The sequence below is a fragment of the Nothobranchius furzeri genome, chromosome 4 (genome assembly GCF_043380555.1).
Source record: "Nothobranchius furzeri strain GRZ-AD chromosome 4, NfurGRZ-RIMD1, whole genome shotgun sequence".
Taxonomy (NCBI): Eukaryota; Metazoa; Chordata; class Actinopteri; order Cyprinodontiformes; family Nothobranchiidae; genus Nothobranchius; species Nothobranchius furzeri.
The window spans coordinates 19,427,012-19,451,261 of NC_091744.1; the positions used below are offsets into that span (position 1 = coordinate 19,427,012).

At 42.1% G+C, this 24,250-nt stretch overlaps 1 protein-coding gene and 1 long non-coding RNA gene across 3 annotated transcripts; both read left to right on the top strand.

Annotated features, from left to right (window-relative positions):
* Positions 1–1,028: 1,028 nt before the first annotated feature.
* LOC129164282 (acid ceramidase-like) lies at positions 1,029–23,018 on the top strand. The gene is made up of 14 exons (XM_054743811.2): positions 1,029–1,157; positions 1,251–1,297; positions 13,831–13,921; positions 13,995–14,081; positions 14,153–14,231; positions 18,336–18,410; positions 18,487–18,532; positions 18,617–18,761; positions 18,862–18,916; positions 18,983–19,064; positions 19,285–19,416; positions 19,698–19,821; positions 19,927–19,983; positions 20,073–23,018. The coding sequence occupies exons 1-14, from the start codon at positions 1,089–1,091 to the stop codon at positions 20,160–20,162; spliced, it is 1,179 nt and encodes a 392-aa protein (XP_054599786.2). The 5' UTR covers positions 1,029–1,088; the 3' UTR covers positions 20,163–23,018.
* LOC129164284 (uncharacterized) lies at positions 4,069–6,877 on the top strand. 2 transcript variants are annotated; one of them, XR_011520285.1, is made up of 4 exons: positions 4,069–4,611; positions 4,979–5,069; positions 5,210–5,390; positions 5,729–6,877. It is a non-coding gene; the product is annotated as an uncharacterized lncRNA (long non-coding RNA). The 2 variants fall into 2 exon arrangements; XR_008563888.2 differs by lacking the exon at positions 4,069–4,611 and having other exon boundaries at positions 4,630–5,069.
* Positions 23,019–24,250: the final 1,232 nt, after the last annotated feature.

Below are 24,250 nucleotides of genomic sequence, written 5' to 3' on the forward strand. Positions count from 1 at the left end.
AGAAACTACGGTTGTTAAAAGAAATGTGTTTAACTTTGAAAATGTGGGCGCAATTTTAATTGTCAAAAACTCCAGCGAACCATTAGTTCATTTTGCTCAATTAGAAATAGAGGCCTGCCTCTAATACTGGCCCTCCTTCCAATAAAGGCCTGGAGCTTGATGAACTTGAGTCAAATAAAGGCCCGGGCCTGTATTAGAGGATTTACGGTATAAACAATTCCAAAAAATCTGGTTTGAGCCAAGGCACAACATTGCCAGCCTACCCATCTTTGAACCCACCTACAAAGTCACACTGATACATTTCCCTGTTAAAGGCTTGGAGACAAAAAGAAAAACCAAACTTTACAGACACAATAATCAAACAGGTATTTCCCTGACACACCCTTCAAGAACTTGCACTTTTAGTGAAAGTTTGGTTGAGTCCAGGCCCATCAAGATTTTCTGGTACACCTCGAAAGTATGCTTCAGGTTTTTTGGATAGCTCAAGTTGAGTGCATGAATCAGTCCATAAAGCATCACACATGCATGGCTGACACTCTGAAAGTTATAGAGAACTTCAACGCCTTCCAGCACGACACCAACATCAGCAAAGCGTCCATCACCTGGACCAACAGGACCGTGACTCTCTGCTTGGACTGTGTAGATGCCCATTGTCTTTTCTGCAATGTCTGCCTCAGCCTCTCTGGAATCAATGTCCTGAAACATAAAAAGAACAGAACGATGAGTTGTGTGACCTTAACCTGGACTCCAAGCAGCTCATCCTTAGGCCAAATGAGTGTTAATTAGAAAATACAGCACTGCATATATGTGTTCATGCGAATGTAAATCTGTCTGAAATGTGGCACACATGTACAGTAGGTGTCCCAGAGGAAGGATGTGGTGAAAATTGTACATCAGCTATGAAGGATGATTTTTTATGAATTTTTGAATATGCAACCAGACTGTCACGAGTGTGTATTGGGCAGTTCCCTTGCAAAATGCGGTACCGTACAGACTGTTGTAAACGCGCAATGAAATTTTCGCGGCGGATAAGGTGCGGCTGGCTTGACCGCGGTTGGTGGTGGCTTGGTCCGACAGTACCTTTCATAATGGAGTACTGTATGGTTCTCGTTTTAGCTGCTTTCTGCTCCGTCGCATCAACACAGTTTTTACCACCGGTAAGCGCCATTTCTGCTCGGTCCCACTTTCAGACAGTTGTAGGCTGACTCTACAGACTGGATGTTTACAACTTTGCTGCCATTTCTTTACAGTACACAGAAGACTGTCGGACGGACATGTACCCTCCAAACGGCCCCACGTAAGTGTCTAAAATATTGTGTTGAGCTAAATGAGTCACTGTTGGAGCCGAGCGCTGCATTCACTTTCTCCTGTAAATCTCATTTTCAGCGGAATTAGCGATTATTGTTTGGGTATTGTGGTGGTTGTGTCTGCTTTATCAAGGATTTTTCATTCGCATTTTATTGTCAGCTGCTATGTTTTCGTAGCAACAGCTGAATACTTGTTCAATTCCCATTTTCTTATCAATTAAACTTGTCCATCACTGATCACAGAAATCCAGAGTAATCTGTTTTCAGATTATCTCAGCGGAACACTGACTGCTCTTCGGTTTCGGCATTTGTATAATATGAAGTTTTTTCTTTTGTTCTTTATAAATAAAACACATTAATAATGACAAAAAGACATTGATGGTTTGGATAGTAGTTCCACTAAATTGCATCTCTAGATCAGTGGCTCGCAAAGTTGGGGTTGAGACCAGCAGATATGATATTCAGAAATTAAATTCAGTTTAAAAAAATCGTTGTTTTAATACCATATTTCTGCCATAATTGTGATTGATTAATTAATTGTTGTCCGTGCTTGTGTTGGCATTATGTCCTTGTTGATAATTGTAAGTGCATAATTTTTATTAATGACAATCAGGGTCACAACACTGTTGCCATTATTTTATGGTTTAGAAGCTGAAAAGTTTGAGAACAACTCACATTTTATACTTATTGTTTAAAGCATAAGCTGGGGATAAAGCCTATTGATGCTTTTTTAAAGAGCCTATTGCAGGTTAGAGACTCCCATGAACCAATGTTTTGAGAAATTTTTTTAGACATACATGAATTATTTAGGCTTAAGGAGTCATTTTTGTGAGAGAGGTTTTTCTTTTGCCAAACCAAGTGACGTCAGTTGAGGGAGTCTAATCCTGAGAAAAATATGGATTCTAACTCTGACAGAGAGGAAACTTTAAATGTTTATAATTCTACTTCTGATGGACCAAAACCATAAAGTTATGAGTTTGTTGCACGCCCCAGAGAACAGCGACAAACCAGAGGGAGAAACAATCGGCCAAAGACTGAGGGGGGGTTGAACCAAGGTGCTGTACACACAACAAAGATATGAAAAGTACAACAACAGCAACCATGCAGTGACTAAGATAAAACAAAATGGATTAAAGCAATAAAGACATTAGTTAAAAGACAAGATAAGAACGACTAAAAGAAGGCTAGTGGAACGCCATGGTGTAACAATGGGTCTTCAACCTGCTCTTAAAAACTGGCAGAGAGGGTGCTTGTCTGATACTCGTTCATATCCGTTTGTAGTTTGGTACTTAGAGGGAGGGAGAGAGACGCCTGTGATCCTGTTCTGGCGCTCATGCGGGCTTCTGTGAGCTTGATCTGACCCAGGTACCAGCAAGCCAGTTGAGTTAGTATATTTAAAGGCTGTGCATCCTCTCCTGGTGGTCCAGGCGGCAGTTCTGATCTGGTTCCGACCCAGAAACCAGCTCCATGGTGGTTGGTTCTGACCTAGTTCTGACAGTGATCTGAGCTCCAGAAATCCGCATTTAATTTTTTTAACCCCGCCATGGGTCTCCAGAGCCCAGCACGGACCTCCCTGTCCCGGTACCGACCGATGTGGTTTCCGTCTTGTCAGCTGCACTAAACGTCCTTGGGCGCAGAGATGGAGGCGTTGTTTCTCTTATCTGGAAACCCGGGGACTCGATATCCAGACAGGCTGGAGTTGGTACAGCCTTCACACTCTAGTTTATCAACATGAACACAATCCAACACTATTAAACACACACTCTGACTGGATAACATGACCTCGACCCCAAAACTAGCCACTCTCCACACTGAGCTGAGGCAGCGCCTAGCTTCTAACTCCCTTTGGTTACGTCAGAGGTTCAGATTTAGAAAAAAGAGCCTTTTTAGAAACTTTGCTGAGAAAGGCCACTTTTTACTAGAAAACTCTGCTGTTATATATTTTAAAACTAAATATCCACAATCTGCATTCCAAATGGTATTTTTTGGACAGCAATTTATATGAATTAGAAAAAAGATTTAACCTGCAATTTGCTTTTTAAATACCCTTATTCCTTTTTATAATTCATTTAACTGACAGTGAAGTTGTTAAACCAACTTCTTTGTTTCCCTAAGAAGGAAATCATACAAATAATCTTTTCTTCTTTCTGGTTCAGTGCAGGATAAAAACAGTCAGCATAAAGTTTTCAATCAATGAAAACACAGGAAATTAGTACAAAATAAAACAAAGCCAAGTGTTTAGGATAGGGTGAGATATAAAAGGTAAACTGATGGTCCTTTAAAAAACGTGAAAAAAGTGAAGATGCCGAAAGTTCCTTTACATCTGTCAGGTTTCAGGGCTGTCGCTGAGCAATGTGGAGTTTCAGCTCCCTCTAAGGATTTTCTATTGGATTTTGGTCTAGGCCACTCCAGAACCTTGATAGGCTTCTTACGAAGCTCCTCATTGGTTATCCTGGCTGTGTGCTTTGGGTCATTGTCATGTTTTAAGACCCAGCTACGACTCATCTTCAATGTTCTGACTGAGGGAAGGAGTGTGTTGCTCAAAATCTCACAATAAAAGGCCCCATTCATCCTCTCCCTAATACAGCGCAGTCGTCCTGTCCCCCAAAGCATTAAAGAGCAAGTAACGTCTAAATTAACTTTTTTTTGCTGATGAACTGTATAAATGAGTGTCTAATAGTGTTTTAAATGTGTGCATTCTTTATTTTAGCATTTTGGTGCATTTTCTTTAAAAATTAAAAATTCTGTCTGAAAACCACAGTAATGCGCCACCTTCAGCTGAAAACATAGAATTTTTGTCATTTTGAATAAATTTTAGCCAATGGCTAAAGAGTAAAGTACTACGTAAACCAGTAGAGTACTACGTAGCAGCTCCGTGCCAAAGTTATAAAAGCAACGAGCGTCTCGGCCACGCCCTGTGGCGAGTGGGAGTTGGATTTGCAAGCGAGCATAGGAGGTCAGCGGTAGTTCAGCATTAGCATATAGCATTAGCATATCCTAGTCTTAGCATATCTTTTAGTGTTATAAATACTTATTTAGTGTTAGATTTGGCTGTTGGATATTGTAGTTGAGTTAGTGTTTGGCTGTTAGTGTAATTGGGAAAGTATTTCTGGTTTAGTGTTCCATATCGTCTTAGTATTGGTGAGTAGGTGTAGTGTAGTATGCTTGCGGTGACTCTGTGGGCATTTTACCCGCGATTCTGCGCGCCTCCGTTTGAAGAGGGAGGCTGCCCACCGTGGCTCTTCCGCGATTTAGATGCAGCCCACCGACTCTGCTCCCCCACCACGGCGGGCTCCAGTCTGAGGTGAGTCAGCTAAATAAATGTTTTAACATCTTCTAAAGACAATTCCCTACCTAAATGCAAAGTCTGAGAGACGTGGTTCACTTCCTTTAGCTAGTCAGTCGGCAATTCTGCAACAGTGTCTCTAACTAACGCTGCACTAGTTGACAGACAGCATTACAGCGTGAAATCCAGCTTGTGAACAGGTTCTGTAAGGAATTCTGTTCAGGAGGTCGCATTTCAGGCTCTCCACATCATATGTGATGGACTTTTACGTTATAACAACGATCACACACTAGGAATGTTATAAAGCGCCTATATAGGAGATTCTTTTATATATTATCTGACTTTATAAACTCCAACAACAATGTGCTTCTATTTTTTTTTTCAGGCTAAATCTACCCAAGACACTGGCTGTCAGACTGATTTAGCTGCATGAATGTACTTGTCCAGGCTGATGTGAAACCTTCCCTGTAGCAAAGGTGAATTATTTTTAATAATCTTCTATGTAAACATTTTATTATCACCTTCTAGTTTTAATTTGTTTTACAGATTATTTTTACACGTGATTTTATGCTCTTTTAAACATTTATAAATGTGCTGCTTCTTTGTTTTTACATAGCCATCCAGTTTAGAGCTCACAGCCGCAGTGTGTCTGGTGACCCACAGGGACCATGATGAAAATTCATCTTCCAGAAGGTCCCAGAGCGTCCAGACCCCCTGAAAAGACCAAGATGTGAGGTGTCTGCTGTTGATTCCAGCTTCCACCTCAGTGACAGTGCAAGCTCAGTGAACTGTTCAAGGTTAAAAAAAAAATTAAAACATTTCAGAATTTTTAAGATATTAACAATTAAATAAGTATGTGATTACATCATGAAGGAGGCTACTGATTCTGCCCCTGTGACACTTGGTGGTGACGTGTGAGCTGATTCTCCTGGAAAATAACTTTTACATTAAATATTTTGTTTTTGCTATCAAAAGTAAATTAACTAATAACATGCATTATTGCAGGACACTCAGCAAAATATAGACTCTACACCATGAGGCATGCACACATTAATATTCTATAAGAGCACATAAGGTGAGCAACACCACATATTGTACACTGTCCTGAATTTGTTTTCTTTCTGCATCTCATTAGCCTGGCTGATCACCTGATAACCCCTGTCATCTGGTTATGACAGCATGAGGATGTCCTCACACACCTGTAACCTATCAGCTCATCCTGCTGAATAGAGAGAGAAGAGACCACACCACATCTCCTGTTCCTGGAAAGCCTTCAGCCATCCTTCGATGACTGAGAACCTCCATCAGCTCTGTCTCCTGTCTGCCTACAATTATAATAAATATTGTGTTTGACAAGTTTTTTGTGCTGCCAAATATCTCATTTAGATTCGTTTTGATATTTTAATGGATATTTATAAATTACATTGAATATCACATTTTTGTTGCATGTTTAACTAGCTCTATTGTGATTAATTAAGCTAGCACCTCACTGTTAAAAGCTCGTTCTAATTTCAAGCATGTTTAAGTATTTATGGACATGAACAAAAATAGGAAATATATAAATTGAGATTTATTTAATTAATATAACAAATAAGGGGGAAAGAGTCATTGAAAGGCACGTTCTTCTGAAAGTTCCTGATCCTGATGACACCAGCAGAGGAGACCAGCTGCAGACACCAGAGACCAGCTGCAGACACCAGAGGACCTAGAACCAAGAGAGCAGCTGTTATCAGTAAATAAATAAAGAAATCAGGGCAGTTTTAGTGGGCTGAACACATTACAGAATAATTTTCTCATGGGGTATTTTCATAACTTTATATGCAGCAGACTGTAACTTGAGCCCAGAGCTACCGGAGAGCTGCTATCCAGCACGTTTCAGTGGTTTTCCTGCTTTAACAGGTTAGATTAACTGTTAAGCAGCTCAGCTATTTGTTGCTGATTAAAACCAGGTGTGCTGAAGCAGATAAACCTCTAAAACATGCTGAATACTAGCTTTTTAGGGCCGTGGAGACAAACCCTGCAGCTAATCCAATGGTATGGCTAACGGCTACTTACCTTTCAGAGGTGATTCTGTTGGGTCGGTTCTGGGAGTTTCAGGCAACTCACAAGCTCAAAACAATAAGACTCAGGTCCGCTTGTCTCCTCCAAATAGACTTGGTCCCTTTCTTCTCGAGTGTCTGTGTAAGGAGGGGGAGAAACGTCCTCCACTTCTAATAACTGCTCAGAGTGAAGGGAGCTAGCTTCGTCTAGTTAGCCATCGTCTTCGTCACTGCCGCGGCTCCGCCCTCTCAGTCCTCCAGGCAACGCCTACTAATGTTGCATTTTTTAAAATTGATACGTGGGTGGAGAAGGACTCCGAGGCTCAATTGACCCGCTCTTTAAGCTTCCACCCCCATGCTTCCCAGTAGGGATGGTGTTGTTGGGATGCAACTCATCCTTCTTTTTCCTCCATTCACGGCAAGAGGAGTTTAAAAAAAAGTTCTATTTTGGTCTCTTCTGACCACATGACTCTCTCCCATACCTCCTCTGGATCATCGAGGGGAGCCTTCCGTGAAATGCATGATTTTAAACAATGACAGTACAGAGTTCTACTGACCTACCTTTGAAACTGTGGTCCCAGCTCTCTACATGTCAATGACCAGCTCCCCCCATGTAGTTCTGGGCTGATTCCTCACCCTTCTTATCATCAGTGATGCCCACCAGGTCAGATCTTGCGCTGAGCCCATGTCCGAGGGAGACGGACAGTCGTCTCAAGCCTATTCCATTTTCTAACAATCGCTCCAACAGTTGATTTATTTGCACCAAGCTGATTGGCAATTGCCTCATAGCCCTTTCCAGCCTTGTGGAGGTTCACAGTGTTGTGTCTGGTGTCTTTTGACAGCTTTTTGGTCTTATAGTAGTTGGGAGTATGACTGTGAGGTGGACAGGTGCTAATAATTTAAATTATTGGAGTAGATGTGGACTTTTTAATAAGTTTTTGAGAGCCAGAATTCTTGCTGATTGCCAGGTGTTCAAATACTTCTGTGCAGCAGTGCAATACCAATACATTCTTGAAAACCATACAATGTGATTTTCTGAAATAGAAATTTTAATGCTGCCTCTCACAGTGGGAATGCACCTAAGTTCAGGGCCAGATTAACACTTTGTTGTACCCTGGGCAACAATATTCAAGGGCCCCATCATCACGACCCGAGGATCACCATAATGTGGTCACATACAGAATATTTTACTGTAATATGTAGTAAATATACTCAATACTTGAATGCCTGACAACACGTAACCCGCCCAGGGTAACCTTTGACCCACCTCGTGTGGACTGACCAATGAGGAGAGGGTCTTAACTTGAGGCCCTCTCTTCATTGGTCAGTCTGCATGAGACTGACTCTCAACTGACGTTCAGTCATAGGCAGCGAAGCGTCTCTGTGCAGCGCAAAATCCCGGGTGGACAGTTTGTTTAATGTAGGGTGACCATATTTCCATTTCCAAACAAGAGGACATGGGATCTGTGCCTCTGACATCACACTATGGCAACGCCACACAAACCATGTTGGGACCCATTTTTTGTAAGAACTAAATTAATATCAGATTCTGCCAATAAAAGGGCTCTAAAACAATTCATATGTAAATATTTTGCATATTTAATGCAAAATCTAATTTTTCTGCTTTAGTGCTGCAACAAGATTTTATTAATAATAAATTATTATACCTTTAGTTTTACTACAGCATCGGTAAGCTTCCTGTGCACAGATTATTAAGGATGCTTGTTTCAGCTGTGAGATTAGATGATAGGATCAATGAAAAAATAAGTTGTCACACACTCCATGGAAACTTTCAGAGAATCCACAAATAGTGGCTTTCAAATGGTTTTGTTACTTTTTGCAAGTTTAGAAAAGAAGCAGATGAGACAGCATGTCTGATAATTTAGTTTTTCATCTGATAATATTAGAACATGTCAGTAATATCTGAGGGGCTTTTACAAACACTGTATAACTAACACTACTGGAGAGGGTGTGAATTACACAGAGGCTTCTGGGGAGCCCAGTTATGGCGTGGGTGGGGGTGGGTGGGGTCATTTTGCCTTGGCCCCCAAAATGTCTTGAAACGGCCCTGGGTGTGTGACTGAGTTTTGAAGGTGATCTGAATTGTATCAGATGTATAAATATGACATGCGTATAACTTATTGTTTTATACAGGTAAAAACGTGTAGTGGAGATAAATCTACATACATTTTACTTTTCAACACTTTGTTTTGTTTTCTGTTTTTTATTTTTCCTGTCTTGTGTCTCTCATCTTCCTGCGTGTCCTCTTAATTCTCCAGAAAATCTGTTGCCTGGATTCTTACTTTTTCACCTCAGCAGTTACTTTTGAGCAGATCAAAGGGATCTCCTGACCGCAAAGCGCAGAGCGCGTTTTCGATGCTGCGTGAGGTGACATCACCACAGCACAGGTGATGAGCTCCGCAGTAGCAGAGAGCTTCAGGCACAAATAAGACAGAAAATAGAGAACATGTGCAGACATGAACAATCGTGTGCTAATTATAGTTTTTTGGTTGCGCCACTTTGAGAATGGACCGTGCGCTGGAAGCAGCAGCCTGGATCGCTGCGCAACAATACGCTGTGCCGCTCTCTGCTCAAAAGAGTCCAAAAATGATATAATATAGGTAGAAAACTTTTTTCCGGCTCCCCTGGATGTGTAGGATATGCAGCTCCCCCATAATTCGATCCCTGCTTCTGGATGAAAAGCCGGACATTTTCATCAATACAAGAACCCCCAGTCCAGACGCCCGGACAGAGAGTGAAAAGTGGACATGTCCGGGGAAAACGGACCACCATAGACCTCATAAAGCGGGAAATTATAGAGACAGTATTTTGCTCGTGCCCTGGGCCCTTTAGAGTTCGTGGGCCCTGGGCAATTGCCCAGTTGCCCGTATGGTTAATCCGGCCTTGCCTAAGTTGTTTATTTCAGACCCCTCCATGATTTCTAAGTGGGAGAACTTGCAAAGCCGCAGAATGTTAAATTACTTATGTTCTCATTGTATTCACATACAGTGGGGCAAAAAAGTATTTAGTCAGCCACCGATTGTGCAAGTTCTCCCACTTAAACTGCTGCACCTCGAGCCATGACTCAGTTAAACTGATCAAGTTTGCGGACGACACCACCCTCATCGGGCTCATCTCTGACGGTGATGAGTCCGCCTACAGGAGGGAGGTGGAACGGCTGGTGTACTGGTGCAGCAGCAACAACCTGGAGCTCAATGCTCAGAAGACAGTGGAGATGATTGTGGACTTCAGGAAAGTCACAGCCCCATCTCTCCCCCTCGTCCTGACGGACACCCCCGTCACCACTGTGGACTCCTTCCGCTTCCTCGGAACCACCATCACACATGACCTTAGGTGGGAGCCATCCATCTGCTCCCTGATCAAAAAGGCCCAGCAGAGGATGTACTTTCTGCGGCAGTTGAAAAAGGCCAAGCTGCCGGCCCAGATGATGGTGCAGTTTTACACGGCCATCATTGAGTCCATCCTCACCTCCTCCATCGCTGTGTGGTACGCTGGAGCCACAGTGAGGGACAAACATAGACTGCAGCGCATTGTGCGCTCTGCTGAGAAGGTGATTGGCTGCAGCCTTCCATCTCTCCAGGACCTGTATGTCTCCAGAACTCGGGGGCGTGCAGGTCGGATAGCAGCCGACTCTTCTCACCCGGGTCATAGACTTTTTGAGCCGCTTCCCTCAGGCAGGAGGTTACGGTCCATCCGGACCAGAACCTCCCGCCATAAGAACAGCTTCTTTCCATCTGCCGTTAGACTTGTGAATAGATTATAAACACACAACCATGCTGGTCTTCTATACTTGACACAACGTCACGTTATTGGCCATGTTACCATTACCTGCCATTTTTTATATCTGAAAGTTTTATTCTAGTTTTATTCTATTTTATTCTATTTGTAATCTTATTATTCATGTTATATGTAGCACAGTAGTACCAAAGCAAGTTCCTAGTTTGTGAATTGTTTGTTCACTGACAATGGCAATAAACCTATTCTGATTCTGATTAAAATGATGACAGAGGTCAGTAATTTACATCATAGGTACACTTCAACTGTGAGAGACAGAATGCGAAAAAAAATCCATGAATTCACATGGCAGGATTTTTAAAGAATTTATTTGTAAATCAGGGTGGAAAATAAGTATTTGGTCAATAACAAAAATTCAACTCAATACTTTGTAACATAACCTTTGTTGGTAATAACAGAGGTCAAACGATTACTATAGGTCTTTACCAGGTTTGCACACACAGTAGCTGGTATTTTGGCCCATTCCTCCATGCAGATCTTCTTGAGAGCAGTGATGTTTTGGGGCTGTTGCCGAGCAACACAGACTTTCAACTCCCTCCACAGACTTTCTATGGCAGGGGTGTCAAACTCAAACTCACACGGGGCCGAAATGAAACTCTGGGACGGAGTCGAGGGCCAAACTTAATATTTTTGAAAAAGTGACGGCAAATTTGCACATTTTCTTTATCAACATATATGCATTTTGAACCTTTAAATTTGGAAACAAACTTATTTCTGCATGAACATTGAATGTGGAATAACCAAATAACACACGAGCAAGTCAGTTTTAAATAAAAGGCATCAGTGGTATTCATTACTTGTGGTATAATCAGCATTTTTAAAATATATTCAGGATTTATGTTTTCTTGTTTATTCGTTTTTCTTATTTTTTATTCTCCTTTTTTTCTCCTGTAATAAGTGTCATCGCTGCTGTGACGTCTAGCTTTCCCCACTGAGGAACAATAAAGGGATTTTCTATTCTATTCATCTATCTGCAACCTTTCCACTTCCTGTTTACTGTAGGTTAAATCTTTTCTCACGGGCCAACAACAAAATAAAAATATCATTTTATCTTAAATGAAAATGCAACATCTCACCTGTTAACTTTCATGTTTTGGAGCAGAAAAAGAGCATAAAACCAACATATTTAAACTCAGTTTGATCCACTGATTTACTGTGATGCTCACCTGTTCCAGCCAGATACCTGCATCATGGGGTTGATCTGAGCTGAGGAGGAGACTCCTGTTGTTTTGTTCATCTTCATCATAATAATGACAACATTAGATGACAACAGGTGCTCACATAGGTTTGTGCTGATGAATATGTCTGAGCAGCTTGACCACGTTGTTGTGTGTCGGGGAGGAAACAGAACCACAGAGTCATGCTGGTTTGAGCGTGTCGCTGCTCGCTGGAGTTATATCGGCTCTGTCTGGACGTTAGTTGGAAAACTTTCTCTTTCAGTCGTGAACACATTACTGAGCGGCTAGAATCTCCGTTTCTGGGCTTCAATGTCAGAAAATAGCTGAGTGAACTCGGCGCTGAGTGAGAGGAGTGTAGTTTGTCCGAGACAGCGGAGCTGCTGACACCGGCAGCAGGCGCTGAAAAAACACAAAGGAGGGGGATCGTCGGCTCCGCTCTGGCGCCGCAAAGCATCATGGGAGTTGAAGTCTTTGCGGTAAAATCGGCCAGCGGGCCAGTTTTAATATATTTTTGATATTTATCTCGCGGGCCACATAAAAATGCTCCGCGGGCCGCATCTGGCCCTGACTCTGACATATGTGTTCTATGGGGTTGAGGTCTGGAGACTGGCTAGGCCACTCCAGGACTTTCAACTGCTTCTTACGGAGCCACTCCTTTGTTGCCCGGGCGGTGTGTTTGGGATCATTGTCGTGTTGGAAGACCCAGCCACGTTTCATCTTCAAAGCTCTCACTGATGGAAGGAGGTTTTGGCTCAGAATCTCACGATACATGGCCTCATTCATTCTGTCCTTAACACGGATCAGTCGTCCTGTCCCCTTAGCAGAAAAACAGCCCCAAAGCATGATGTTCCCACCCCCATGCTTCACAGTAGGTATGGTGTTCTTGGGATGCAACTCAGTATTCTTCTTCCTCCAAACACGACGAGTTGAGTTTATACCAAAAAGTTCTACTTTGGTTTCATCTGACCACATGACATTCTCCCAATCCTCTGCTGTATCATCCATGTGCTCTCTGGCAAACTTCAGACGGGCCTGGACATGCACTGGCTTCGGCAGCGGAACACGTCTGGCACTTCAGGATTTGATTCCCTGTCGTGGTAGTGTGTTACTGATGGTAACCTTTGTTACTGTGGTCACAGCTCTCTGCAGGTCATTCACCAGGTCCCCCCGTGCGGTTCTGGGATTCTCTCTCACCGTTCTCATGTTCATTTTGACCCCACGAGATGAGATCTTGCGTGGAGCCCCAGATCGAGGGAGATTATCAGTGGTCTTGTATGTCTTCCATTTTCTGATAATTGCTCCCACAGTTGATTTTTTCACACCAAGCTGCTTGCCTATTGTAGATTCACTCTTCCCAGTCTGGTGCAGGTCTACAATTCTTTTCCTGGTGTCCTTCGAAAGCTCTTTGGTCTTGGCCATAGTGGAGTTTGGAGTCTGACTGTTTGAGGCTGTGGACAGGTGTCTTTTATACAGATAATGAGTTAAAACAGGTGCCATTAATACAGGTAATGAGTGGAGGACAGAAAAGCTTCTTAAAGAAGACATTACAGGTCTGTGAGAGCCAGAGATTTTCCTTGTTTGAACTGACCAAATACTTATTTTCCACCCTGATTTACAAATAAATTCTTTAAAAATCCTGCCATGTGAATTCATGTTTTTTTTCCCACATTCTGTCTCTCACAGTTGAAGTGTACCTATGATGAAAATTACTGACCTCTGTCATCATTTTAAGTGGGAGAACTTGCACAATCGGTGGCTGACTAAATACTTTTTTGCCCCACTGTACATACATTTTTTTTCTAATGGCCTGCCATGTGCCATTATATATTTTAAAGACATTTGCTTTTAGCTGTTTCTCACGTTGGTTAATTTACATCATGCCTTTTAGTTCATCAAAACACTTTTGCTTTAAAAATGTTTTAGTTTGTTTCCCTTGAAAAGCCGGTCTGTAAAGGATAATTGTGGATTATTTTCCTATTTTTCTTGGATTCTACAACTAATACCTTAGTTTTGATAGCCTGTCAGCAACTGCATTAAGGTGATGTAATAAAACTGAGCATTTTCATCATTTTCAACACTAATTAATTTCTACTGGCATGAATAACTTAGGAATTATTTCTGCATCAAAACACGTTCAGTTTAAGATGAAGTGATAGAAGCTGTGAATGTGTCCACAGCAGCAAACGTCGCTCTTTCCACAACAGGTTCAGAGGACCCGTCAGCTGGTACACGGTGGACCTCGACTTGCCGCCCAGCAAGAGATGGACGGCTGTGATCACTGAGAAAAAACAAGATGTAAGAATGATGCAGAGGACCAGTAGTTAGAGCTGGTAGGTCTGGAGTTACTCACGAGTTCCTTATGTTCCAGCTGATCAGCTTGATTCAAGCCGTCCGAAATCTGGCAAATGCTTTTGTGCCCAGCGGGAAGCTGATAGAGCTGGTTGATATTACACTGGTGAGTGACCTCCACCTCTGAATGAAAGCTGTATATCAAAGGTTTCATGGCTGTGCTCTCATTATTTACAGCCTTTGATGGCGAACACACTACCAAGTCCGTTTGGTGAGGAGATCAAAGGAATAGCTGAGGTTTCAGGGGTTCCTCTTGGTAAGGAAACATTTACTTATAATTAAAAATCAGCTGTTCACTCACCATGGCCTGTATTTGATATAGCACCTTCTAGAGTCCTGGAACCCCTCAAGGCGCTTTACAACACAATCAGTCATTCACCCATTCACACACACATTCACACACTGGTGGGGATGAGCTACAATGTAGCCACAGCTGCCCTGGGGCCCACTGACAGAGGCAAGGCTGCCGAGCACTGGCGCCACCGGTCCCTCCGACCACCACCAGCAGGCAACTTGGGTTAAGTGCCTTGCCCAAGGACACAACGACAGTGTTGCGGGTATTAGCCAACAAATAATTTGTAAGCTTTACTTACTTTTTGGATTCATCAATAAAATTCGTAAATATGGAAATATTTACTGATTTATTACGTAATTAGGATATCAGTGGATATCCTCGGGGCACCACCCCCTTTATCTGGGAAAAATGGATCCAAACCTCTATCAATCTGTCTAAAGTTCGTAAAATTTGTTTAACGAGCAGCAGTCCTGTTTCATCCAGCACAGACAAATTTACTTGAGACAAAACTTAATTGGCAATAACATTTATTAACTAATATGACCACTTCAGCTCCTCCCAAAGCGTTTAGCCAATCAATATCAACCAACCGATTTTATCAACAAACAACAAGCAATGAAACAATGAAATGATAATGTGACGTGATAATCTAATCCGATAGGTGGGGTAACATGAAGTAATGAGGTAGTGATAGGTTGGTTACCAAAATGGAGGGAGTTTTGAAAACAAAATGGCTGATCCTTTGTTCTGCTGACCAGAGGATCATCTCTCTCTCTCTCTCTCTCTGTGTGTGTGTGTGTGTGTGTGTGTGTGTGTGTGTGTGTGTGTGTGTGTGTGTAGTTCAGCTTGTCTTCCCAACACGCACAGTCAGTGAGTCTAAGCAAACGTCCAACAGTGATGTGGCAAGCTTTCACAGTAACTCAATCAAAAACACTTCAAATCGCTTCACAAAGTTCAAGAAAAACAAAACAACAGATCAATCAAAGGCAAATTGAATATCTAAAACAGTCTGTCAGCCTGGCCACAGCATGAACAAACTCAGATATTAACAATAGAAAAAGGACCTTAGTTTGAGATGTCCGATGGTGTTTTGGTACGGAAAAGAGAGAAACCGTCTCTTAATTTAAAGCGGTCACATGGTCGACCGCTTGTTCTGGACTATAAGAGAAATCGGTAGAGAAAGGGAGAGGAAAAAAAAGAAAATCTTTTCTGAGCAAACCCGAAGCGTCCCTCTGTGTTCAAACGGACCAGATGGCGTTTTCGTTGCTTCCAGCAGTCAGACCTCGTGCCTTGGTAGAAGCAAAGTCAGCGTCTCTCCAAACCAGATGAAAATCCTGGACAAAAGACAGCGATTTCCGCTCTGTGCTTCGTCTTACAGGCTGTGTCCGAATCCAGAGGTAGGATGCTTGTAAGAGCGCATTTTGAGGTCGATGACGTCAAAGCGCAGCGACGAGTACTGTCCGAATTCCAAGAATCCTAATTCACAGCCTATGGCTGTGTCCGAATCCAGAGGTAGGATGCTTGTAAGTACGGGTCCTCGCCGGTCTAGCAGGGCCGGGTCCTTGCAAGACCGCTAAAACCGGAAGTCAGCGGCTCTGAATTCGGCAGTACTAGCCTCGTTTTTATTCCCGCCCCCAGGTCAAGTTGCCTAGCTACCGTGACGGCGGCAAACAGGCTAACAAGCTAGTAGCGACGTTGAAAATGGATCCACAGCAATATTTCATTTTATTTGTGCTTTTTGAGGAGCTGCGACGGCTCAATAAACGTCACCGGCCTTTGTATTTAAAGTTTAAAAATCATTTAGTCCTGTTATCTGCTAGAGTTACAAGTATTATACTCATGATCTCCTTTTTTGCATATATCTGAATGTTAGTGACGTGACAGCCGTCGATTGAGCCAGCCCAGCAAACCCTTTTGATGGACGATGCAGTGGTCAGTGAGATGACGCATCCAGAAGCACCCTCTGCAGACCACTCTGTCTGATGTTCCACTTGCCAACCCGAAACGTTCAGCCACGGATCTCGGTTCCTGCACTCCATCCACCTTGATCCATGTTTAGTAGATTTAGCAACACCACCAAAGACTCCCTGCTTTCCAAGTTTACTGTATATATTTTACTTTTATCTTTACTTTTATTCCTTAGTGTTCCCTTACAATTTATTCACTATGTTGTTACTTGTTAAAACTGAATAATAAAACTGTTAATGATCAAAAAAGAGTTATCAATTAATAGAAATTTTATTACATTTAAACAAATAACAAAAACATTCAAACACATATATAGAACCTGAACCAGAAGAAACTAAAAGAAAAAAAAAACAATTTCTCTGCCATCCTTTCCATCAATGCTAAAAATCTGTCCATCCTTCTTTCTCTCCTCTCCTCCGCTTCCCTCTGTTGTCTCATGTCCTCCCTGATCAGGTCAAGGAGCTCATCAGCCCTTCTCCTTTTTCTCCCTGATGAGGAGTCCGGCTTCCTTCCACCACTCTCCCTGTCCTCTGTCTCACCCACTGCTGCACTTGGCCCTGGAGTGTCCTCGGGAATGGAAGCAATAAGGACAGGAGGCATAGTGGAAGGCCTCTGTCCCAACACCTCGTCCATGGGGACAAACCAGGGCCAGGTTTCAGCAGTGGGCTTTCCGCTGACTCCCTCTCCTGACCCTGGATACTTGCAGTCCTACAGACAAAGGGAATTGGAATTACAAGGCTTTATTGTCATTTAACAACAGAGAACACTGTGGGCATAATGAAATTACAGATGCTCCTTAAAGGTACTGGTTCTGGATGAGAATAGAGAGGAATAGAAGAACAAAGTCAGATTATAAATCATAGTTGATAAAACATGCAATAAACAATATTTTAATTTATCAACATGGGAGATGAAAATTGAGTTCTGTGTTTTTTTCCGCCTAAAATGAAATTAAAAACATTAAATCAGTAATGTGGTTTCTTAAAAATTAACTTAAATAAACATTAAACTTAGTTTTCGTTATTTTTGGCGTTCGTTACATGATTACATAAGATGCAAGCTCTTTTACGGTGACTTTCAAGCAAGTTTACGGTGGGGTGTTAACCTTAAAACAAATGATGAGAAGCTTTATTCGCTAAATAAACACACACACACGGGAATTATGACGGGACCACCATACAAGCTCGTTCTCGCTGATTTCTGCTTAAAATGTACTTATACAGACGAAAAATGTCTATAAACAGAATCGCTTTCAGCTTAGTTTTCTACCGCTATTTTCTTTTAAAAAGCCTGCTGGGATCAAGCTAGTTTACGGTGGGTTTTTTCCTATTAAACACTCAAGCTGGTTTTCGGTGGGGCATGTTTTAGCCTTAAATTACATGAAAAAAAAGCAATTTGCGGTATTAGATCTTATATAAAAAACAAACCAAAAGTGCCCAAACACGTATTTTATTTTTTTGACCGCTATTTTTTAAACTAACTTACATTTTAAGCTGCACTGCTGTCCCGCTCCGTCCGTCGTTGTTGCGAGTGTCGAGTCCAGCGGCCGGCGCGCAAAGCATGCTGGCATACCCTTGCTCCTGTGAGGATCCATCAGACCCATCCTCGAAATGTGGGTGGAGCGAGGACGCGTTTGAGGACGCGAGAATGAGGATTCTTGGAATTCGGACAGTACTCGTCGCTGCGCTTTGACGTCATCGACCTCAAAATGCGCACTCACAAGCATCCTACCCCTGGATTCTGACACAGCCATAGACCCCTCCAGCGGGCGGTCTGTAGCAGCTGGGGTTGGCGTCGCTTGATGACATCATTAAGCTGCTGCCAGCTGCAGAGGATCATGGGAGATGAAGTCCCTGCTGGCGCTGATTTTTATTGTCTGCTTCAGGGCGCAGATGACAGTTTTTTTTGGCGCAAATACTGCGTAGTAATTTTCTCATGAGGGCAGAACCTCAACAACAGCGACAGACTAAGCGAAGCTCGAACCTGCAACCTTCCGATTACGGGGCAAGCACTTAACTCCTGTGCCACCTTCACCCCAACCTAACCCCAACCTCGTCACCATACTAACCTCTGCTCATTTTTATTGTAATAATTTAGGTGAAGTGGTGTTGTTTAACATCTTCTATGAGGTATCCATTTTGTGCACCTCTGTTGTAGCAGAAGATAAGAACGGTGAGTCTGAAAGCTGAAGTTTATTCAAGAAACTGAATAATATCACAAATTCTTAAATCTTTTGGGGATTCAACAGGTAACCTCCTTCATGGCAGAAATCTAGATTTTGGGCTGTTTATGGGGTAAGAACGCAAAAGTTTCCACACTCTTGTATATTTAAGCCGAGTCTTGGCTCTGGTGTGTGTTAGATCTGGTCCTTTTTGCAGCTGGGATGTGAAAGACAAGTCGTGGATCATCAGTGAGAAGCTAAAGCCTCTAGTGGTCAACCTAGACTTCAGAAAGAACAGCCAGACGGTTTTTAAGTCCACTAACTTTGCTGGCTACGTTGGCATGCTGACTGGTATCAAGCCTGTGAGTGATTTAATATCCTAACTGGAGACTCAGTCCGAATAAAACATGGAGTTATTTCTCTCAGAAGGATTTAAAAGCATCTGCTTGTTCTCTCTGCCAGCACACCTTCACCCTGACCATGAACGGGCGCTTCCCTCATAATGGAGGACACATCGGTGAGTTTGGAACAGTTTTCACAAACGGAATGTGAAATGCCACGATGTTAACGTGTTCACACACAGGAATCCTGGAGTGGATCATGGGACAGAGAGACGGGATGTGGATGAGCTTTCTCACTCGATCTGTCTTGGAGAATGCGAACAGGTACCCGTGTTTAACGTTTGTAATGCACATGTAGAGCTAACGTTACGGCATTAAATAGGATGTTAAAGCATTGAATTCTGACAGCAATTACAAGCATTTGAATGTACTAGATGTACTAAAATAGAGATTAATTGAAAACACAAGAATTAAACTTAATTTGAAAGTTGTAGCTGAATATTTCTTCATGAAGCTAAATGAGTTTTATATTGTTCCTCGATAGCTATGAGGAAGCCAAAAGGCAACTGGCCGAGACGAAGATGCTCGCTCCAGCTTACTTCATCCTCGGAGGAAACCAGAGGGGGCAGGGTTGCATCATCACCCGCTCCAGGCAGCACAGCATCGATGTGTTGGAGTGAGTACCGAAGGGTTTTGTTCACACTGAATTTAATTCAGAATAGTTTTATACTTTTGAGACTACCTGTAAGTTGTTCCTGCTAAACCACAACGAAAAAGAAAAGTAATGGAGAAGTGAGTCATGAGTCTCTGACTCGTTTTTCTTGTGAAACTTACATAACAAGCTGCTTGTGACGTCGATGGTTTCAGATCACCTGATTTAAGTTGGGAAACGTGTTTGAGTGTGGCTAGCGGTCACGCTCTAAGTTTTTTTTTTTTTTACTAACTCCTTGCACTCAGGATTGATGTGAAACTGGGTCGTTGGTACGTCCTGGAGACAAACTACGACCACTGGAAGGATCCGTTTTTCCTGGATGACCGGAGGACTCCTGCCATGAAGTGTATGAACCAGACCACACAGGCAGTAAGTACCCATGGACTGAATTTCTCTCCAAAGGACATTTTAGCTTTGAAGTCTAACAAAAAAAATCTGGTTCTTTACCTTTGATCTGTTGCCTTTTTTCCCCAGAGAATCTCTGTGAATACGCTGTACGACGTGCTCTCGACTAAACCCGTGTTGAACAAGGTTAGCCTATTCTTGTTTGCTTTTACTATTCTAATCAACTCTGGTTGGATCTGGTGAAACATTTAAATACTTTTAAACTGTCGTTTCAGCTGACCACATACACGGCTCTGATGCAAGTGTCAGAGGGCAAACTGGAGTCTTACATCCGGGACTGTCCAAGCCCATGCATGCCTTGGTGATCCTCTGATTCCTGATCAGTTTGGGGATCTTTGCACAAAATGTCAGGCTTTACAATGGTTTCCATATAGATTTACTGAGCAGAATTGCTGTTTTAACCTTCCCACTGTCTTTATGGGTGACCCCACGAGGAAAGTTGACCATTGAGCAGGATTGATAGTTTATGCCTTGAGGTCCATGTGGCAGGGGTGAGGCGGTGCTCACTCCTCACCCCTGCCACATGGACCCAATGGATTAACAATCAACCCTACTCAATGGTCAACTTTCCTCGCGGGGTCACAACTATTAAGAGAGTGGGAGGGTTAAGCACTAACGTCATCTGATTTAAGCTTTAAAGTAGCACTAAACCGTTTCCTGCTCCTCCGCCCTACTGGTTAAAAGTTAAATTACAACTGAAGCAGCCTGCTGTAGCTAGTGCTAATAATGGGCTAACACAAACATGAGCCAGCTGATACTAAATAAGCCACTAAGTTGAAAGATCCACACTATTGAACAAATAATATTATTATTTACAAGTCCAGAAGCAAGAAAGCCAGCTGGCTTTCACCATCAGCCTGTGATTCTTTTAGCCTCCTTTAGCTCCTTCAAACAAGTGTAGGTCGCGTGGATGTTCACACTGGTTTTGCTTCACCTCCTAAGACGGGTGTGTCCGAAGTGTGGCCTGTGGTTCATTTGCGGCCCTCTGAGTGGTTTTGCATGGACCTCACTAGCGTTTTTAGAATTGTGGAATTTAGTCTCTGCCGGAGGCTGTTAAGATAAATTCATATATTTTAAGTTCAAATGTTTACTACTATATCGATTTTAGGCCTTTTTTGAGCAGAAAAAAAAATTTTTTTTTTTTTTACATTTTTGTGGCCCGTGAAAAGTTTGAACTTAATGATTTTGGCCCTCATCTTGAAAAGTTTAGACATCCCTGTTCCAAAAATGGCTGCTCCGTGATGCCAACAATAAAGAAAACTTTTTTTTCTTGTGGTTATTTTTTAGGGACGGTTAGCAAACTGAAAAAGTTAATTGCTAGCCTTTTATTAGTTACCAGCACAGAAAATAGCTAACAGCTGTAAAGCAGGTAAAGAGCGCCCCCTAGGACACCTACCTGCTCCACAAAACTAAGTGCAGGATCTGGCCAGCAGAGGGCTGTCAAATGAGACCAATGTTAAAGTTCTAGCTTAAAGTTTAAAAATCTATTTAGTAGGGCTGCACAATATTAGGAAAACCTGAGATATTCGATAACTGTGCTTAATATTGCGATATCGATATTACTCACGATAAATGAACAAATACTAAAGTATGCAGTGTTGATGTCGTCTGGCGTGTGACGTCTGCTCTGGGTTCAAAGCAAACAAAAACTAATGCATGAATTCCATTACAACATAACATTTTTATTGCAAAAACATGCAGCTGCACCTGCTACTGCATTAGCAGCTGCACCTGCTACTGTATTAGCAGCAAAACAACAAACTGCATGCAAGCAGTTTCTCAGTGACTTTAAAACATCACCTCCACCATAAAACTTTTTCTGATGCTCCAAATACAGAAAAACATCCCTTACCAGGGTTTTTATAATAAATAAAAAAATCTGAAAATAAGTTTAAATGTTAAATAATAGTTAACATCACTTAAATGCAACAGCAAATTCTCTCATTGCTACTGAACATTTTCTCCACTTATGTGGTTATGATATAAGGCTGTTGCTGCTATTGGGAAGTGAACTGTGCTAGGCCAAACTAGGAGAATATTAAGATTTTCTGAGGGAAAGAGAAAAACAATTGTCTACCTTTCAGAAGAGGAACTGGCAAAAAAATACATGGAAATTATGTGAAAATGTTTGTTTTTAACCCCAAATTGAACAAGTTTGCCTAGAACTTAAAAAGCAGCTCGGTTGATGAAACTGCAACTATGATTCTGATAACAAGCTAACAAATTGAAATAGCTCCTCTAAGATAACCGGCTAGCAGAGCTTCTGACTGACAGTTTATGTGCAGCAGCAAATCAACTATCCTGATTAACAAGGTTATAAAAGCTCATGAATGAAAAATCACTTTGATGTGTGGGGGAACTTTTCCAGGCCCTCTTTAGCAGGGTGGGACTGGGAGAAAAGTGCTGTAGCCTTTTAGCTGGAAGCTAACCGGAGCCTGGGGCTAACGTCACCACCCGGTGGAACACTAGCGACATGAAGGTGGGTTGGTTGGTTCGCCGGCACGTGTCAAAGTCAGCCCGGTAAAAATGATTAACGACACCGAGCGGAGTCACGTTCATGTTTGAAAGCAGCGCTGATTCCAGAAACCTCAGCACAAAGTGCGTTCATTGCTCTGAGCCAGCATGACGAAAAAGGTAACGGTGCCGCTAACTTTCCATCCTAAGGGTCTACGTAGGGGGCGGGTGTATTACGTGAACGGACCCATCTGATTGGCCGCATATCAGAAGGGCTACATTTGATTGGTCAAATAATACTTCCGCATAAAAAACAGAGCTGGTTTACAAGAAGTCGATGTATGACACAGATGGAAATGTTGAACCAAACATTTATCGCCGTTTTTGACGTGCTTTGCGATGGGCCTATCGCACGTCTTGTTATCGCGATGACGATAATTTTTCGATATATTGTGCAGCCCTACTATTTAGTGTTACTTTAACTGTGTGTAGTCGGGCACTTTTTAAGTAGTGGCAAAACTAAATCCAAGGTTTTGTTCTATGAGGGAAATGGACATCAAACCTGTAAATGTTTTCTTGTTCTTAGAGAGAACTGAATGAATCCAAACTTACATGTTTATGTAAAATGCACAAATGATCACTAACAAATGTACCTCTGTACTGACTAATTTTTCACATTTTAATGAATAAAATGATTTTCAAGTTTATTCCCCTCCTCTTTTTAATTCTCATTATTATGAGATACTATCTCATTATTATGACTTAGTATCTCATAATTATGACTTAATATCTCATAATTATGACTTAGCTAAGTCATAATAATGAGATACTATCTCATTAAATGTGTCTTTGTATGAAATCTTAAGTTTCTTTGTGTTTAAAATGGTTTTGTAATAAAAAAGAAATTGAAAGTTTATGGTTTCAAATACTTCTGTGGTCAATAAAATAAGTCATCGGTTGTTGTTTAGTCTTCTTTAATTCACTTAATTTAAATCTTATCTTTTGAAACTAAACAGAAGCCATTTAAAATGATTATTCATCTAGCAAACAAAATATCACAAACAAGAAAATGCAGAAATATTTAATTTTACTGCAGATTTACATTGAATTTCCTCCACAGTAAGTCTTTACATTTAAACAGCAATGAAAACATTACAATAGTGTATGTATGACTCCATGTCACGGGGAACTCGCTGAATAAACATGTCATCTGTGGTGTAAACAACAAAGTCACACCACTCACATGGAGAAATCAACATTTGACCCCCGACCTGCCAGTAATGAGGATGAGATCGCCACAGAGAGTAAACCTTTTCTGAGCATAATAGTCCACAAAGCTACACACATTTAGGCATTTTATTTCCAACAGGCCACACTCAGGCTGCCCTCAGGATCATACATCATCCCATCTGCTGTTGAACCCATCCATGGTGCCTCAGGGTGGATCAGGACCCCACAAGGGTAGTGGCTTACCTCTCTTACCTTGCAGTACTCCTCGATGGCTGTAGGCTCCAAAGCAAGACCCCAACATATGTCATCATTCTGACTACTTGTTCCCACAGGCTGTTTCACAAGGTTCTCAGCAGAACCTTCTTCCCTGGTGTGACACACTTATCTAAATTTTGTAGAAGGGATGTGCCATCTCTTTAGTTGGTGCCCCTCCACAGAAACTCTGCGATTGTGTTCTGTTCTCAGCTTTGTATGATTTCCCCAATGATGTTGTGAGGGATGTGAAATGATGATGTTCAGTAAACACAAATGCACATGCAGAGGGTCCCAGTCTGGGGCCGTCCTCACTGGTAGTTGGTAAGATGGCCCGCTTCCCTCCTGCACCAAACCAAACGTGGACCCAACCAGAGGTACATCACCAGAGACAGCCATGGTTGTCATCACCGGAGCCTCATCTGCACCAAGTCCGTGGTACGCCTCCTGCACCTTC